The sequence below is a fragment of the Tenrec ecaudatus genome, chromosome 4 (genome assembly GCF_050624435.1).
Source record: "Tenrec ecaudatus isolate mTenEca1 chromosome 4, mTenEca1.hap1, whole genome shotgun sequence".
NCBI lineage: Eukaryota > Metazoa > Chordata > Mammalia > Afrosoricida > Tenrecidae > Tenrec > Tenrec ecaudatus.
Window position 1 is genome coordinate 60,065,039 of NC_134533.1, and position 17,648 is coordinate 60,082,686.

A 17,648-nucleotide genomic window follows, 5' to 3' on the forward strand; every position below is an offset into this window, starting at 1 on the left:
TGTGATGAGTTGTATGAGCCCCAATAAAATGATTTTAAAAACACACAAAATATAGCCTTTCTTGGCTCATTTCTATTGCTTTTGTTCATCACTTTGTGGAATATCCAGAAAAAATGTTCTTTTATGAATAACTAGCATTGTATTTATGGCAAGGATAAATGTATTTAGTTTTAAGAATGAAAAAAAAAAAGCTGGATAGGACAGAGGCTGTACACTGGTACATATGAGGGTTGGAGGTACAGGGAATCCAGGGTGAATGATACCTTCAGGACCAAGGGCATGAGGGACGATGCTGGGAGAGTGGAGGGTGAGTGGGTTGGAAAGGGGGAACTGATTACAAGGAGCCACATGTGATCTCTTCCCTGGGAGAGGGACAGCAGAGAAGGGGGGAAGGGAGACCCCGGATAGGGCAAGATATGACAAAATAACGAGGTATAAATTACCAAGGGCATATGAGGGAGGGGGGAAAGGGGAGGGAGGGGGGGAAAAAAAAGAGGACCTGATGCAAGGGGCTTAAGTGGAGAGCAAATGCCTTGAGAATGATTGGGGCAGGGAATGTATGGATGTGCTTTATACAATTGATGTATGTATATGTATGGATTGTGGTAAGAGTTGTGTGAGTCCCTAATAAAATGTAAAAGAAGAAAAGAGGAAAAAAATGATTAGGGCAAAGACTGTACAGATGTGCTTTATACAATTGATGTATGTATATGTATGAACTGTGAAAAGAATTGTATCAGCCCCAATAAATTGTTAAAAAAAAAAAAAGAATGAAAAAAAAAAAAAGAATCAGCACTCAACACCAAGAGTTATTTTCCTATATGTCAAACCGAAGTTGGGATCGCTGAAGAATATTGTCATTTGAGGGGCACTTTTTAAAGCAGTGCACTGTAAAGCACACACACCCTTTCGTGTTTTTGATTATTCATAGTATCAACAACTGCATGTCCAAATGAATATGGAGAAATTCTGTTGTTGCTTCAAGTATATTAGGAGCATGACTCCATGTTTGTACATCGCTGAAAAATCACAGAAAATGGAGCACTTCATTTTACCAGACTGATCCTTTAAAATGTATGTCCTGAAAAGTATAAATAGCTCAACTTGCGGCTTTGGAAAGCCCAAGTCTCTTTCTTTGCGCAGACCTTACACAAAACGAAATACACAGCTGATAGCCTTTAACATGTTGGAAAACAAAAAACAGGAGCCAGCAATTTAAATTCTCCAATCGCTACGCTCTGCGAACCCTTCCAAAGTCGATGGCATATTTTGGGTAATCCTTCCGAGACCGCGAAGGTCGGCCGTTCCTTTGGGGAAAACTGCTGCTTGGGTGCTGTACAAAGACAAGCAATAAACCCCTTCCTCTCCCACGTCCCCACTCACTATGCAGAGGGTGAAGTAGGGAGCTAAATGAAGCTTCCTTCGCGCATTGGGGTGCACCCTCTTCTGGTGCGAACGTTACTATCAGACTCTCCCACCCTCAGTGAGGTGCCCGCGCCTGGAGACGGCGCGATTCCCGGCTCCGAGCCTCCCGACGCCGGCCCTCAACCCCACGGGCCCGGCCCCACGGCTCCTCGGAGGACAGGGGCGCCAGAAGAAAAAAAAATCAGTGCTCACACGCCACGGGCAGAAGTAGGGTGCGGTAGGAGCGGGCGAATTTCCTGCCTCATGGTCCTTCCTTCCCAGGGAGAAGAGGGAAGGGAGGTGTGTGTGCCTTGAGCATGGAACAGGGACACCGGGAACAAAGAGACGGGGGAAGACGAGACAGCCTCACACCAACGCAGACTCTCCGCAAAGGCGCTCTGACTTTACGCAAGGAGCCCACGTCTCCACAGTGCCGGGTCCCTTACGCCACGAGCTCGGCCTCCCCGCTTTCGAGAATACGGCTTGGCGCACTGCGGCGGGGCTGCGCTGCAACCGAGCTTAGCCCCTTGGCTCCTCCCCACCGCCGTGCGCGGATTGGTGGCGAGCAGCATCCGGGCTGCTGATTGGGCGGCGGAGGAGCCATTGGGGACGGCTCTGCTGGGTTCGGCCGCCCCGGAGTGATAGTTCGGCTCCAGACACGCCTCAGCGCCAGCAGCGAGTCGGAGCTCTATGGAGGTGGCCGCGGGAACCGGGTGGTGGCTGCAGCAGCGACTCCTCTGAGCTGAGAGTTTCAAGCCGTCCCCGACTCCTTCCTTCCCCTTCCCTCCCCCTTTTTTGTTTTCCGTTCCCCTTCCCTCTCCCTTCCCCGTCCCCGACGACCGGATCCTGAGGAGGCAGCTGCGGTGGCAGCTGCTGAGTTCTCGGTGAAGGTGAGTGGAGGCGCCGCCGCCGCCGCCGAGTGGAGCGCTCTAAAATGGCCGCCGCACCATGGCTGCTTGTTCTTCTGTGGCACAAAATGGCGGCCGCAGGCGGTGCCGGGCGGGGCCACCCTTTTTAGCGGTTTTTACGGGGTTCTGGCAGCGGAAAAAAGTTGGCCTTTGTTCTCCATTCGCGTTGTTCGGGGGGTAGACGGGGCGAGAGCAGCTTTGCCCGCCCGGCGTCCTGTCGCGGCCGCGGGCCGCCCGTCCTGCAGGGCCGGGGCGCGAGTGTGCGGGGACCAGGAGGGAGGCCGCGGGGCGGCGCGCGTGGCGGCGAGAGGGCGCGGGCCCGGCCGTTGGCGCGGGACCAGCCGCGGCGCAGAGTCCCGGAGCCGGTGCCCGGCTGGAGGAGAGGAGGTGCGGCAGGCCGCGGTCGGCCCGGCTGGGCGGCGGGGGGAGCAGGGTGCGCGCCCCTTGGGTGGGCAGCGGCGGGCGGCTGTGGGCCCCGCGGCCCGTTTGGCGGCGGCGGGGAAGGAGGCCGGCGGCCTGCCCCGAGAACAAAGAGCCGGCCGGCGCGCCGCCCCACCGGCGACGGAGCCCCTCTGCGGGCCCGGCGGGCGCACTTGCCCACGGAGCCGGTGCGAGGATTCCACTGCCCCTTTGTTCCCGGGAAGGAGCGAGAGGTGGGGCGGCGGTGCTGCTGCCGGGCTGCGGCCCTGGTCGGGCGCCCGCGGGCGGCCGCCGTTGGATCCAGGCCCCTGGTCGCTCCTCTTCCCAGCCGGGCTTGCGGGGAGAAGGGAACTGCCAAGCAGCCTCGATATTTCCTGTCGGGTTTATTGGGCTCTCTCAAGTGGGGAGATTATTGCGCTCATGCGTGGTCGAGGTAGACTTTCTGTTCTCCTGACCAGGCTCGGTTTGGGGCTTCTGTGAAAAGCCGCTTAGAGGACTTTCCTCCCGGGTTATTTTATTACCCGGAAGGCTGCTCTTTGCAACAAGGTGGCAAACCAAAATGAAATTGCATTGTCCTTTTGTGTTTCTATTTTAGTCTCGCTAGATCTGCAATGCAGTGCGGGAGAAAGTTCAACCGGCTGCAGGGCCAGGATCTGAAATAAACGATACTTGCATAAAGGTTTATATTAGAAACCAGTATGTTAGCAATGTCTAATTTTGGTGCTCTTTCTCATTCCAGGTTTTTCATTTCTCCCTTCCCCTCCCCTCCCACCCCCATCCATTATTATTATTCTTTTGAAGATTCTTCGTTGTCAAGCCGCCAAAGTGGAGAGTGCGATTGCAGAAGGGGGTGCTTCTCGTTTCAGGTATGTTTATAGGTTTATCTTTGGAGGATAATTTTGGAATTGCCAATCGCAAAACCAAGCGTCAGCATAGCAAATCATTTTGATTCGTAATGTGCTGCAAATTTGTGTGCTATATTCATAAACTTCCAATTTTACTGAGCATCTTCTATTGCCATCTGAAGAATAAATGTAATAAAATTGATCTTTTGCCTTTGCATTAGGCCCAAATTCACCCGCCACCCAATTTTATTTATCTGTGATATAAGTTCTTAAGCACGAGATAATTAAACCTATTGCCCCTTTTGAGTAAGGTTTAATTGGAACATTGTTTCTTAAAATTGTATATATATTTTTAGTGCTTCTTCGGACGGAGGAGGAAGTAGGGGTGGACCTCAGCACTATCCCAAGACTGCTGGCAACAGGTATCACAAGTGAAAAAGGAATTGTTGGGTTTGGGGTTGTTGTTTCTTTTCTCTTTTTTTACTGTTTTATTGGCATATAAGTCACATCATACGATTCTAGTATTCATCTGTTACTCTCCATTTTTCCCCAACCTCTGCCATAGCCCCGAGGAACTGTTAATCCAGTTACTGTCTATAAATTTGTTTATAAATTTACATATCCTGAATTTCACATACAGAAAAACATTTTAAAAACCAAAAAAATCTTTAATCAGAAGAAAAATACTATAAATAACAAAATTAATGCATCATAAGGGAGATCAAATGATAGGGTGCTAAATTTTAACCTAACTCCACCTGTAGCAACCCAATTCCAATGCATTCTGTTTTTATCAAGACTTCACATCCCTGGTCCATGATCAGAGGGGATTCACCAGGGGGCTTAATTTATGTGTATATCCTTATCACTTTTTAAAAATAATTTTTTAATTGCACATTTAGATTTATGTTACTTGGAGCACTCAAGGGGTTTTTAAAATTTTCACTCATTTCTGAAGTCAGTAATTCATAATAATTTGGCGTGTGTAAAGTGGAAATAGTCCCAAGGAATAGTCTGGGCTCTAGAGAGTATTTGTTCCCAAGATGTTGTCTTGGTCTAGGATTCATTAGCATTATTTGGGGATTTATTTACCATATATACTCGAATATAAACCTGAGTTTAAGCCAAGGTACCTAATTATTACTTGGGAAGCCAGAAAAACTGATTGCCTCGAGTATATAAGCCTAGGGTAGAAAATGCAGAAGCTAATAGTGAGTTTCAATAATCAAAACGAAAATAAAATTACTAAAAATTGAGACAATTGAGGTATTTTTTATTTTAAATTAAAAAAAACACAAAAGCATGAGTCATTTAACATTAGTAAACCAGCACAGTAAGTGGAAAATAGGTTCACCAAAAACAATAAGGTATCAACAATGATACCTTAAGAGTGCTATTCCCTGAGCTCAATCAGCAGCCAAGCTAAAATGTAAAGAGTTAAAATCCTTCAAAACTTGATTCCTCATCATCATCCGTCTCCCAATGCAGAGCTTCAGCTGGTGTGAGGTCATCATAGACGCTGTCCTCACCGAGATCTCCGTCATCACCATCACTGCTGTCATTTTCATACACAGCGCAGTCTTCACTGCCATCCATAGCATTACTAATGCTACATTTCTGGAAGGCACGTCACACCATGTCTTCCCACTTTGCTATTAACTCTATGCCTGTCAGGCTTCATGAGATTTCCTCCTCTTGTTAGTCGGGTTTGACCAGATGACATCCAATCATGCCACTGACCTGTGTATAAGCCGAATCCCAGTTTTTCAGCACATTTTTTGTGCTGGAAAAACTCGGCTTACATACGGTAACTAAAATTCTTCAGCTCTGCCTTAATTACTGAGAAGCTCTGGGGATAACCTGTTGAGAACCAGGGGTGCTTAGTCGTGAGAGAAGTTAGGGACATATAAACTGTTTTCTCTATGTAGAAGAGTGTCTTAAACTATGTGACTTGTGTGACCGAATGCCGTGGGTTTCCAGTTTCTTAATTGTAAATCTAATTCTATTGATAAGCGAGTTCCTGGGGAAAACCCCAGGGCAAAACGCTCAGAAATGGATTCCTGCACGAAGCACTAGACGAGATGACAACTCCGCAGCAAACAACTCCGCAAATGAAAAAGAACGACATGATGCAATCTTCAGGAAAGTAAGAGGGTAAGTTTATAGGTCTAGTTTACCTTTTTATTTGGAAGGAAGGGGGGGGGACAGATTAATTGCAGTTTTCTCATGTGTATGTGATGATACTTATGGGATTAAGGAAAAAAATTTCAGGAAGCAGTGTTTATACATAAAGTGTGTATTTTAATGAAGACAGTGCTGGTAGCTTTTTGAAAATTTTAAACAAAACATGGTCAACCCTATTGATTCTGGCATTCCTTTGCCCCTCGTGTGTAGTTCAGAAAAGCCGGTCATTTAATGGTATTGCCTGCTGGTCTAGCTTTAAGAATCAGGACGCCTTTGTGGATTGGACTTGGCTTTTTTTTTCCAGATAGCTGGAGACTCATCGGTGTTCTGATTGAGATGTTTATTTTAACTTTGTGATGACTAGGTGAATGAGAAATGTCTTGATATTAAAGGGAAGAATGGGTCATTTAGAAAATTATACATGTAAGAAAAGCTTGTTTTTAAACTCAAAATATGGCATAAAACATGTTGACTAACGCTGATTCCTTTCTACCTCTCCCCCCTCCAGCATACTAAATAAGCTTACTCCTGAAAAGTTTGACAAGCTATGCCTTGAGCTCCTCAATGTGGGTGTAGAGTCTAAACTCATCCTTAAAGGGGTCATACTGCTGGTAAGTTGTGTGAATTCAAACATTTTAAAGGTGTGTTTTGTTAAATACATCAAACCCTAAGGTTTGGCTATATGTATTTGTATACTGATGGTACTAAAATAGAATCACTAATTTTGTTAGACTTAAGATACGGCTTTTAAATTTATTCATTACTCTTTTAAAAAAACATTTTATTGGGGGCTCCTGTAACTTATCACAATCTATATATACATCGATTGTGTCAAGCACATGTGTACATTTGTTGCCCTCATCATTCTTAACATTTGGTAAACAGACTATTAAGCCACCTTTTGTCCTCCTGTGGAAAACACAATTTAGTTTCGTAAATTGTTCAATACTTAGGACGCCAGGGTCTGTTAGCAATTTAAATACCTCCTCTTAGGGGATGGGATTGTGACTAGTGTGAAATCGGTGATCTCTGACCTTTTTTATGTACTTTAAAATAGTTAATGTTTAAGTGATTTCATTCTATCTAGAGTGCTAAATATTTTACATAAATTCTAATTCAAACAATGAGATAAGCTCATTCCCAATTTATAGCTAATATATAGAATAAGGCTACATTTGCAAAAGCATTTTATATTTAAATAGGAATGGTGACTTTTTTTCTCTTTTTCCTCTAGATTGTGGACAAAGCCCTAGAAGAGCCAAAGTATAGCTCATTATATGCTCAGCTATGTCTGCGATTGGCAGAAGATGCACCAAACTTTGATGGCCCAGCAGCAGAGGGTCAACCAGGACAGAAGCAAAGCACAGTAAGTGACAGTGCATTTATACTTATTTTTAAAATTGGTTTGAAAGCTTTCATTATGAAAATTGCCAAATGGTCTCTTGTGTTTCTGACAGACATTCAGACGCCTCCTAATTTCAAAATTGCAAGATGAATTTGAAAACCGAACCAGAAATGTTGATGGTAAGAATATTTATATTTGAGACTAACTGGTAGTGTAGTCCTATAGGGTCACTACTGTGAGTCTGACTCCATGGCTGTGGGTAGTTCTAAAAATGGGCTCAAATGTACCAATAGATGATCTTGAAACAGAACACCAAGCTGTTTCATTCAGTTTTAAGGTCGCCATGACTCAAGAGTTGACTCGATCGCTACTAATAAATAGCAGCCTATATTTTAAACCTAATTCTAAATGTTTACACTTCTTCCTTCTCCCAGTCTATGATAAGCGTGAAAATCCCCTCCTCCCCGAGGAGGAGGAACAGAGAGCTATTGCTAAGATCAAGATGTTGGGGAACATCAAATTCATTGGAGAACTTGGCAAGCTTGATCTTATTCATGAATCTATCCTTCATAAGTGCATCAAAACAGTAAGTATATCACTGGAGCTTTGGACTCAAGTAGCCAGTGGGTACATTGTTCTTTGGGGGAAATCAGTCATTGAAAGTTGTTATACCATCTGGGATGTGTGTGAGGGCTAGTTAAGTATTTTAGATGGCCAGCAAATTTTGACACTTAAAAACTTGTTTAAATGTCAAGAAGCAACGCCTAGCAGGAACTATAAATGTACCATTGCAACATAAGGGAAAAGAACTGTAAAGTTTCTTACAATGTGCTTTGTTTTGATAGCTTTTGGAAAAGAAGAAGAGAGTCCAGCTCAAAGATATGGGAGAGGATTTGGAGTGCCTCTGTCAGATAATGAGGACAGTGGGACCTAGATTAGATCATGAACGAGCCAAGGTGTGTATATTTGATGGAAATTGTATCATTTGTCTTAATTTTATTCCACAAGTAACTAGGTTTTATGATATTACTATCGCGATTGCATATTTAGGCAGTAAGAAGTCGTAAGTACATGTTTACTCTTGTGAATTCATTTCTCCTTCCTCAGTCCTTAATGGATCAGTACTTTGCCCGAATGTGCTCCTTGATGTTAAGTAAGGAATTGCCAGCGAGGATCCGTTTCCTGCTGCAGGTAAAATGGCTTCTTTAAATTTGTTGTTAAGTTAACTTCTTAAGTACGTTAGCGGAGAGAGCACAACACTGTTTTGTAATTGTAGGATACAGTAGAGTTGCGAGAACACCATTGGGTTCCTCGCAAGGCTTTTCTTGACAATGGACCAAAGACGATCAATCAAATCCGTCAAGATGCTGTCAAAGTAAGTTTTTATAATATTGCAGGGCACTCAGTATTTTGTATTAAAGGATAGTTACTTTTGGTGTGGAACTTGTATGTTGTAATATCTTGCATATTTTTGGAATATAACTTAAATAATTATTAATAATTTGAATAGCCTTCTTGAAGGTTTTCTCGATAAAATATAGTTTTAGTTTTGTGTAGCATGGTGTCCAGAGACGACAGATTTGCTTATTTTTAAAGGATCTGGGAGTATTTATTCCTGCTCCTATGGCTCAAGGGATGAGAAGTGACTTCTTTCTGGAGGGACCGTTCATGCCACCCAGGATGAAAATGGATAGGGACCCACTTGGAGGACTTGCGGATATGTTTGGACAAATGCCAGGTGATTTTGAACAAGACCCAAAGTAGTTTTGCTTAAACGTAAAAATCAGTTAACTGTTATATAGATGTTATTTACATATCCATATACATGTACTTTAAGGTAGCGGAATTGGTACTGGTCCAGGAGTTATCCAGGATAGATTTTCACCCACCATGGGGCGTCATCGTTCAAATCAGCTCTTCAATGGCCATGGGGGACACATCATGCCTCCCACACAATCGCAGTTTGGAGAGATGGGAGGCAAGTTTATGAAAAGCCAGGTACGAACACATTTTTTAAATGTGTGGTCAATAAGCATCGCGTTCTAAAGTACATATTTCAACTTTGCCTTAGTCTGTGTGTGTTTTCTTAACCAACAGACATTTGTGTTCAAATTGGGCAAAATGTTTAAGATTAGTGAAGCATTAGTAAAATCACATCACTTTATTATAAATAAAGTTAGGTTAGGTTTTTATTCTTCCCTGTTCTACTTTCTCTGGGCAAATTCAGTTAAGCTTTTCTTGTGGCTTGCCTCATCCCTCTAGTACTTAATTCATAATTTTTGGATCCCTTTTTGTCTTAGACTTTCTTTCTCCTTTCTGAAATAGGGGCTAAGCCAGCTCTACCATAACCAGAGTCAGGGACTCTTATCCCAGCTACAAGGACAGTCGAAGGATATGCCACCTCGGTTTTCTAAGAAAGGACAGCTTAATGCAGACGAGGTACATTTGCCTATGTTACTTCTCTACTAAAGAGTTTGTCGATTCAGAAACCTGCCCGATGATTATAAAAAGACGCGTTAAGAGGACTTATGCTGGAGTTCTTTCTCTCTCTTCTCTCTTTCCTATCCTCCTGTTTCTTTCTTTAGATGTCCAGTGTCCTATGAGCGATGATTATGAGATATGAGGGCAAGTCTTCTAAAGTCGTTAGTTAGAGCAAGGGAAATTATTGTCAAGGTTTATTATAGATTGTGCTGAAATAAGACTAAAGCAAGGCATTTTCTCAACTAGTTAATTTGCTGGGATTTATTTGAATATTTTAGTTAATGTAGGAGAATTTTTGGTATAAATGAGACTTAAGGTGTCTTATGTAAATCTTATTTACCAGAAATAAAACCTGGCATGGAGTAAACTTTCATTCTTAAGAAAATATTTTTTCTACCATAGGTCTTCTTTCACTTTCTCCCATCTATAGTGAATTAATTTCTAAGATGTTGGACTGGTAACACTATCATTTTAGCTGACTTCATTCTTTTAACATGGCTATCTATTTTGATTTGCTTTTAATTGTAGATTAGCCTGAGGCCTGCTCAATCTTTCCTGATGAATAAAAACCAAGTGCCAAAGCTCCAGCCCCAGGTCACCATGATCCCTCCTAGTGCACAGCCACCACGCACTCAGACGCCGCCTCTGGGACAGGTGACCGACAGCATTTTCTGTTAGACCATAGCTTTCTGAGGAGCCTCAGACTCTTGCTTTTATTTAATGTTTTTCCTTTTAACCCCACAAACTAACTTACTTAAACTTTAAATACCTGTTAATGTTGCTCTTTTTTAGACACCTCAGCTTGGTCTCAAAACTAATCCACCACTTATCCAGGAAAAGCCTGCCAAGACCAGCAAAAAGCCACCACCATCCAAGGAAGAACTACTTAAATTAACCGTAGGTTTCCTCTTAATTCCATAAAGGTTCTCCAGTCAATGAAATATATTTGGGATAGAGAAAACAACTCGATTATTTGTGTTCTTTACAGGAAACTGTCGTCACCGAATATCTGAATAGTGGAAATGCAAATGATGCTGTCAATGGTGTACGAGAAATGAGGGCCCCTAAACACTTTCTTCCTGAGATGCTAAGCAAAGTGATCGTCCTGTCCCTGGATAGAAGCGATGAAGACAAAGAAAAGGCCAGCTCTCTGATCAGTTTACTCAAACAGGAAGGGATAGCCACAAGTGACAGCTTCATGCAGGTAGAGTGCTTTCTGAATCCTAGATACAGGCTGAGTTTGCATGAGCACAGTCGTTCAGACTTGGAAACTAACCAAGTCATTCTGTGTTCCTTTTAAGGCTTTCCTGAATGTATTGGACCAGTGCCCCAAACTGGAGGTTGACATCCCCTTGGTGAAATCTTATCTGGCACAGTTTGCAGCTCGTGCCATTATTTCAGAGTTGGTGAGCATTTCAGAACTAGCTCAACCACTGGAAAGTGGCACCCATTTCCCTCTCTTCTTACTTTGCCTTCAGCAATTGGCTAAATTACAAGATCGAGAATGGTTAACAGAACTTTTTCAACAAAGCAAGGTTAATATGCAGAAAATGCTTCCAGGTAAGAGAGCTGGGTTGTTTTTTCTCATAGTTATTTCTAATATCTTGAGTGGGTTCCTAATAGTCTAGGCGTGAAGTGTTCTTAATTACTCTGTTCAAATAATTACTGTTACCACAGATACAGCTTATAAAGCCAGTCATTGTGATTTGCTTACGCTGCGTATTTGATCGGTGTTTTGTTTTTTTTTTCAGTTGCTGTGTGCACTTTGTTTTTCTCGTCCTAGCAATATGATGGTAGCATATTTGGGAAATGGTTTATAAAAGTTGCTTCTAGACAAGGCAAACTGGGTGAAAATGACACGTGACTTTGTTTTTTGTTTTTCAGAAATTGATCAGAATAAGGACCGCATGTTAGAGATTTTGGAAGGGAAGGGACTGAGTTTCTTATTCCCACTCCTTAAACTAGAGAAGGAACTGTTAAAGCAAATAAAGTTGGACCCATCCCCTCAAACCATATACAAATGGATTAAAGATAACATCTCTCCCAAACTTCATGTAGATAAAGGATTTGTGAACATCTTAATGACTAGGTAAGATGAAAAAGCTGTGGTTTTCAACAAACACTGTAGAGTTTGGTTTACTAGTAAAAAGACTTAAGGAAGGCTGGCTTGGGTGATTTTAAAGGAAAACTCCATTTTCTAACTTGAAATTGATTGATTATTGCTTCTGTACAGCTTCTTGCAGTACATTTCTAGTGAAGTGAACCCACCCAGTGATGAGGCAGAGTCTTCCTCGGCTCCTTCCAAAGAACAAGCAGAGCAGGAAAAACAACTGCTGCTTTCTTTCAAGCCAGTAATGCAGAAGTTCCTTCATGATCATGTTGATCTGCAAGTCAGTGCTCTGTATGCGCTTCAGGTACACTGCCACAACAGCAACTTTCCAAAAGGTAGGCGAGGCAGCGTCGGAAGAATTTCATACGGGACGATTCTTTGGGGGTGGAGGGGGGAAAGTGCAAGTCTTAGAGACCAAGCTAAGTGATCTTCTGACTTTTTTTTTTAAAGGCATGTTACTTCGCTTTTTTGTTCACTTCTACGACATGGAAATTATTGAAGAAGAAGCTTTCTTGGCTTGGAAAGAAGATATAACCCAAGAGTTTCCAGGGAAAGGCAAGGCTTTGTTCCAGGTAAATTTTACTTAGTGAAGAGAAATTTGTGTGTGCCTTACTGCATTCTGCCAAGCTGGGGTTTAGTAAGCGGTAATCAGTGAAGCAGAACATAAGACATCCAGGCTCGCTGCCGTCACACTTCTGATTCCAAGCCTGGGTAGAACTACCAGAGTAGCTGGGTGATTTCAACTGCTACCTTTTTGGTGGCAGTTGATTGCTTAACCACTCTATCACTAGGACACCTTACATACCTATACACCAGCGAGTCCTAGAATAACAGTGGGCTGTAGTCCCCTGAAGAGTAGTTTATTTAATTGTAAGTTGTAAGCTCAGGCATTCTGATTCAGTTGGTCTTCGGTACCTGTTCTAGGTGATTATTCTACTCCCGTCAGAACAGTGGTGTATGATTGATCACTTAAGGAGGAATTCTGGGGTAGAACTAGAAAGCAGCTTTTTCAAGTCGTGTCCCACTCACCCCAACACTAATTTTGTTTGATCTAATTTATAGGTGAATCAGTGGCTAACCTGGCTAGAAACTGCTGAAGAAGAAGAATCAGAGGAAGAAGCTGACTAAAGAACCAGCCAAAGCCTTAAATTGTGCAAAACATACTGTTGCTATGATGTAACTGCATTTGACCTAACCACTGCGAAAATTTCATTCCGCTGTAATGTTTTCACAATATTTAAAGCAGAAGCACGTCAGTAGGATTTTCTTCTGCGTAAGGTTTTTTTGTAGTGTAATGTCTTAATCATAGTCTACCATCAAATATTTTAGGAGTATCTTTAATGTTTAGATAGTATATTAGCAGCATGCAATAATTACATCATAAGTTCTCAAGCAGAGGCAGTCTATTGCAAGGACCTTCTTGGCTGCCAGTTATCATAGGCTGTTTTAAGTTAGAAAACTGAATAGCAACACTGAATACTGTAGAGATGCACTTTGCTCAGTAATACTTGAGTTGTTGCAATATTTGATTATCCATTTGGTTGTTACAGAAAAATTCTTAACTGTAATTGATGGTTGTTGCCGTAATAGTATATTGCCTGTATTTCTACCTCTAGTAATGGGCTTTATGTGCTAGATTTTAATATCCTTGAGCCTGGGCAAGTGCACAAGTCTTTTAAAAAGAAACATGGTTTACTTGCACAAAACTGATCAGTTTTGAGAGATCGTTAATGCCCTTGAAGTGGTTTTTGTGGGTGTGAAACAAATGGTGAGAATTTTAATTGGTCCCTCTTATTATAGTATTGAAATTAAGTCTACTTAATTTATCAAGTCATGTTCATGCCCTGATTTTATATACTTGTATCTATCAATAAACATTGTGATACTTGATGTGGTTGTGTGACTTCAGATAGTATTATCGGCTTAGTTGAAGATAAGACTTTGCTTCAATTGTCATCCTATCCTCACGGATGGGAGCCAAGGTTATTTCTCCAGCCAGGTAATTAGAACTAGTCCATGTGCACACTGCAAGGGCAAATCCTGTAAGCTGAGCTCGTTCGTGTGACGCAAGATGGATGGCCATAGAAACTTGGGGTGGCATTTGTTTTTTTACCATAAACTATCAAAAAACGTAATTAACCCAGTTATAATGACCAAAGCACACGTGTAGGCTTCTTTTCCAGTACTTATGCATGGATTTGTGTCCAGTCTGGGTTTCTTGAGCCAACTGAACCTACCTGTGGAAGTTTAGATATATTTGAGGAAAATAAATGAACTTTTGAACCATACCACCACACCCACTCCATTGCTGACCAGCCCTGGAACTTTTCATCGTCTTGAATGTGGATCTTCAGAATATGGGCCTCTGGCATCCTGGTTGCTGACTTAGCGCCTGAAAGCAACCGGCATTTAGTTTTGGGGGAAGATGGTTAAGCTTCCATGGTGCCGAACATAACAGACCCTACAGGGTTGGAAGAGGTTCTGTACCTGTCCACCTGGTGATGGATGGGAGATACCCCAGTTCCCTGTTGGAGTTCGCTAACATGGCTCTTGTGCGAGTGTGGGCCGCACAAAACAAGTGCCTAGATGAGGGAGGGTCAAACAGACCTGTATGACTAGGTGAACTTGTAGTGATTGTCAGGCTGTTAACTACAAGGTCAGTCGTTTGAAACCGCCAGCCTCTGGGAGAAAAATGGGTTCCACCCTGCCTGCCCTATAGGGTTGCTGTGTCTGAATTGACCTGTTGGCACGAGTTCAGTTACTGGCTTTTGACAGCCCACAAGGTTAATGAGTAGCTATAAACTGTTAATACTGGCCTGCCTGTTCCTTTCTCCAAGGGAGGCAATCTAATGCTGCAAATGGGGAAATGGTTTCAGGTAGTTCACGGGCCTTCTCGTTACTGATTGTACCCTTAATTCTCCCAAATTGGCTCGAGGACTGGACTAAAGGTCTTGGAGCTAGGAGCCTATGCTTTTATCTCCTGATGTAGTTCAAGGAAGTCTCAGAAAATCACAGCATGTCTTGTCCCAGAGGCATGGAACAATGCATGTTTGTACCTTGGTGTGAGTGCCCTGCAGTGGGTTTCAGTGTCTGCATGCAAGTAGGCGGTGACATTTTAGATTCACATCTGCTTGCTATGTAGTAGAAATTTAGCTGTATATGCTCACTTCTCCAGCTACCATTTTCCCCATCCCCAGACAGTTCCTGCACCCTACCCCAAACATGACCAAGGTAAACGGTATCTACGCAATAACCCTGGTGGTGTGGTAATGTGTTAAGTACCTGCAAGATCTGCAGTTCAAAACCAGCCACTGCAAGAGAAAGGCGTGTTTTTTTAAAAAGGCTTTCTACTATCTAGATGGGATGTTCTGAAACCCATGGGGGCAGTTTGCCCTGTCCTACAAGTTCTCTGAGTCAGATTTGACCTGATGGCAGTGAAAGATCTAGAGGCTTTGAACATCCTATCCTATAAATGAGACCCATGGTTAATTTTTCCTTTGACTTCTCACTTGGTTCCAGGACAACAGATTTCCTTTATTCCTTACTCGGTAAAAAAAATAACAAAAAACACTACCACGATTTGCTGTGTGGGGCTGTCAAATCCCATCTAGCTTCAAAACATCCCAACCTCTTCAACTGCCACCCTTGTTTCCCACCCAGATAGCCACAGTAGCCGTAAACTAGACAGACTCCTCCCTGTTTAACCTTTGGTCATCATTCAGGCTTGATAATGCAGTCAGAGGAGGGCATTGAAAAGTGCCGACTCAAAACCTGCCTGACAGCTTTCCTTCCGCTAAGATTGTTTGGGTTAGAACTTCTGGCTTTGGTCATTCTGTTCCAAACTCCACCCTGGTCTTGACAATGGTCCGCCTTTAATCAGACATGCGTTGCCACTGTCTACCTTACTTTAAAATGTAACTGTACCCCAATTCCTCATCCTGTTTCTCTGCTATGTGTATACCTCTATCACATCTCACATGAAAGGGGCTTCAAAAAGTTCCTGGAAAAATCCCACTTCCATTATGCCACCAACGTTCGAAGCCCTTTGGTACTGCACACTCTCTGCCTCCCTCCAGAACATGGCGCATGTAGTATTTTTGTGCCCACTGCTAAACCCCCAGCACCTAGGGGAACCAGTGCCTAGGAAGAGGCACAGTAAGCGAGGAAACATTAAGTGAACATGATAGGTGGCAGGATATGGACCTAGAAGGGAGCTAGAGGTCAGATGCATTGTAGCTATGTTGTTGGTTGCTGTTCAGTCACTCGTGACTGATAGGGACCCCCGGCACAACAGAAGGGAACACTGCCTGGTCTGTGCCCATCTTCACAATTACGTGGGTGCCTATTGTTGAAGCCACTGGGTCAATCCATCTCGCCCAGTGGCTCTCAACCTTCCTCATGCCACGACCTTTTAGTACAGTGCCTCATCTTGTGGTGATGACCCCTCCCCAAACCATAACATTATTTTCATTGCTACTTCATACATGTAGTTTTGCTACTACTATGAATTGGGCGACCCCTGGGCAAGGGTCGTTTAACCCCCAAAGGGGTCACGACCCGCAGGTTGAGAAGTGATCTAGTCAAAGATCATGATATGTGTGTATATATAGAGTATATAGGTATACTATGTAACTTTTATGTGATACTATATATCATAGTATTACTGTATGTGTAAATATGTATACTATGTGATTTTTAATATACTGTATTGTTTTATATATATAATGAGTCCTGGTGGCATAGTGGTTACGGTGGGGCTGCTACCCACAGGTCAGCGTTGAAAACCACCAGCCCCTGAGGAAGAAAGACGAGGCTGTCTACTCCCATAAAGCGTTCCAGTCTTGGAAACTCACAGGGACCGTTCTACCCTGTCCAGTGGGGTCACTGCGAGTCAGCATGGGCTGGACGGTAGTGAGTATTAGTATGTATCTCCACTAGTATCCCTGGTGGCTTAGTGGTTACGAGTTGGCAGCTAATAATTGCAAATTTTGCAGCTCAAAAATTTGTGCCATTTAGCAGTATGATTTTTATTTTCTTAGATTTGGATTTTTTCCTAATTGGGGCTAGTTTTATGCATTTTATGTACATGTGTATGGGAATGTATTTTCGAATGGTCTAAGTAGTTTTTCCAAGTGGCTCTGGTTAATTGAAAGTGCTAATGAAAGGGGTTGGGGATGGGGGCAAACGTGTGGTGATCAGCTTCCAAGACTTACAGCCTTGGGAACCTGTTGGACAATTATACTCTGACCTAGAGGGTCACTACAAGTCAATTTAACCATCATTAAGAATCGCTTCTATCCTCTGCACTTCCAAAGGAACTAGCAAAACCTGATGAGCATTTCTGGGGCTTCTTATACCTAAGAAGATCATTCTCAACAGCTGTCTGCTCCTGTTGGCAATGGTCTTCTTTTATGGTCACAGGAGCCCTGGGGAGGCTAAGTGTTGGACCACTAACTGCCAGGTAGTTTCAACTCACTAACTGCCCCTGGGGAAAGGAGGCGGCTCTCTGCCCCCATAGACAGACAGCCTTGGGAACCCTAGGTTTGGTGGCTGTGAGTCAGAATTCACTCGATGCCAGTGGCCTTGGGCTTAATAGCCTGGCCCCCAAAGTGCTGTTCTATTTTCCTCCCTCAACATGATCACTTACCCCTGTATCTCTAGTTACCAGGAGATGCCTGCGCCCAGAGTGGGTAGCCACAGAAACGAGACCTTGAAGTCAAGCAGGCCGCCCACACCGAGACCTGCCCACTCTCCTGTCCCCACCCAACCTTCAGGAGCGATTTCTGTCTTCGAGATTTTACACCAGGAAGACAGGATCTGACAAGAGTCAGGTGAGAAGTCTCCGACACACATCAGAAACGTCAGCTCTAGAGCACTCAGTACGTACAGTCTTACTACTAAAAGTGGAGCCTTTGGATGAACATCACCGGGGAACAAATTAGAAATGCAGG

The 17,648-nt window shown here is 43.3% G+C and overlaps 1 protein-coding gene and 1 non-coding gene across 2 annotated transcripts; both read left to right on the forward strand.

The window, feature by feature from the left end:
* The first annotated feature begins 1,410 nt into the window (after positions 1-1,410).
* On the forward strand, positions 1,411-13,587 carry EIF4G2 (eukaryotic translation initiation factor 4 gamma 2). The gene is made up of 23 exons (XM_075547708.1): positions 1,411-1,642; positions 2,283-2,294; positions 3,472-3,598; positions 3,934-3,999; positions 5,591-5,731; positions 6,270-6,372; positions 6,996-7,127; positions 7,219-7,285; positions 7,541-7,692; positions 7,952-8,062; positions 8,214-8,297; positions 8,383-8,481; positions 8,703-8,844; positions 8,944-9,104; positions 9,432-9,545; positions 10,116-10,241; positions 10,380-10,484; positions 10,576-10,791; positions 10,889-11,147; positions 11,472-11,676; positions 11,821-12,032; positions 12,148-12,269; positions 12,760-13,587. Exons 1-23 carry the CDS (start codon positions 1,411-1,413, stop codon positions 12,823-12,825), a joined length of 3,054 nt encoding a protein of 1,017 aa, XP_075403823.1. The 3' UTR covers positions 12,826-13,587.
* LOC142447788 (small nucleolar RNA SNORD97) lies at positions 9,597-9,735 on the forward strand. The gene has a single exon (XR_012784438.1). It is a non-coding gene; the product is annotated as a small nucleolar RNA SNORD97 (small nucleolar RNA).
* Positions 13,588-17,648: the final 4,061 nt, after the last annotated feature.

Bases quoted from the DNA above. Each gene is read 5' to 3' on its own strand.
- EIF4G2 (XM_075547708.1), top strand. From the start codon at position 1,411: ATGAAGCTTCCTTCGCGCATTGGGGTGCACCCTCTTCTGGTGCGAACG. The intron at 8,845-8,943 runs GTGATTTTGAAC...ATGTACTTTAAG, and splicing joins TATGTTTGGACAAATGCCAG to GTAGCGGAATTGGTACTGGT. The intron at 9,546-10,115 runs GTACATTTGCCT...TTTTAATTGTAG, and splicing joins GACAGCTTAATGCAGACGAG to ATTAGCCTGAGGCCTGCTCA.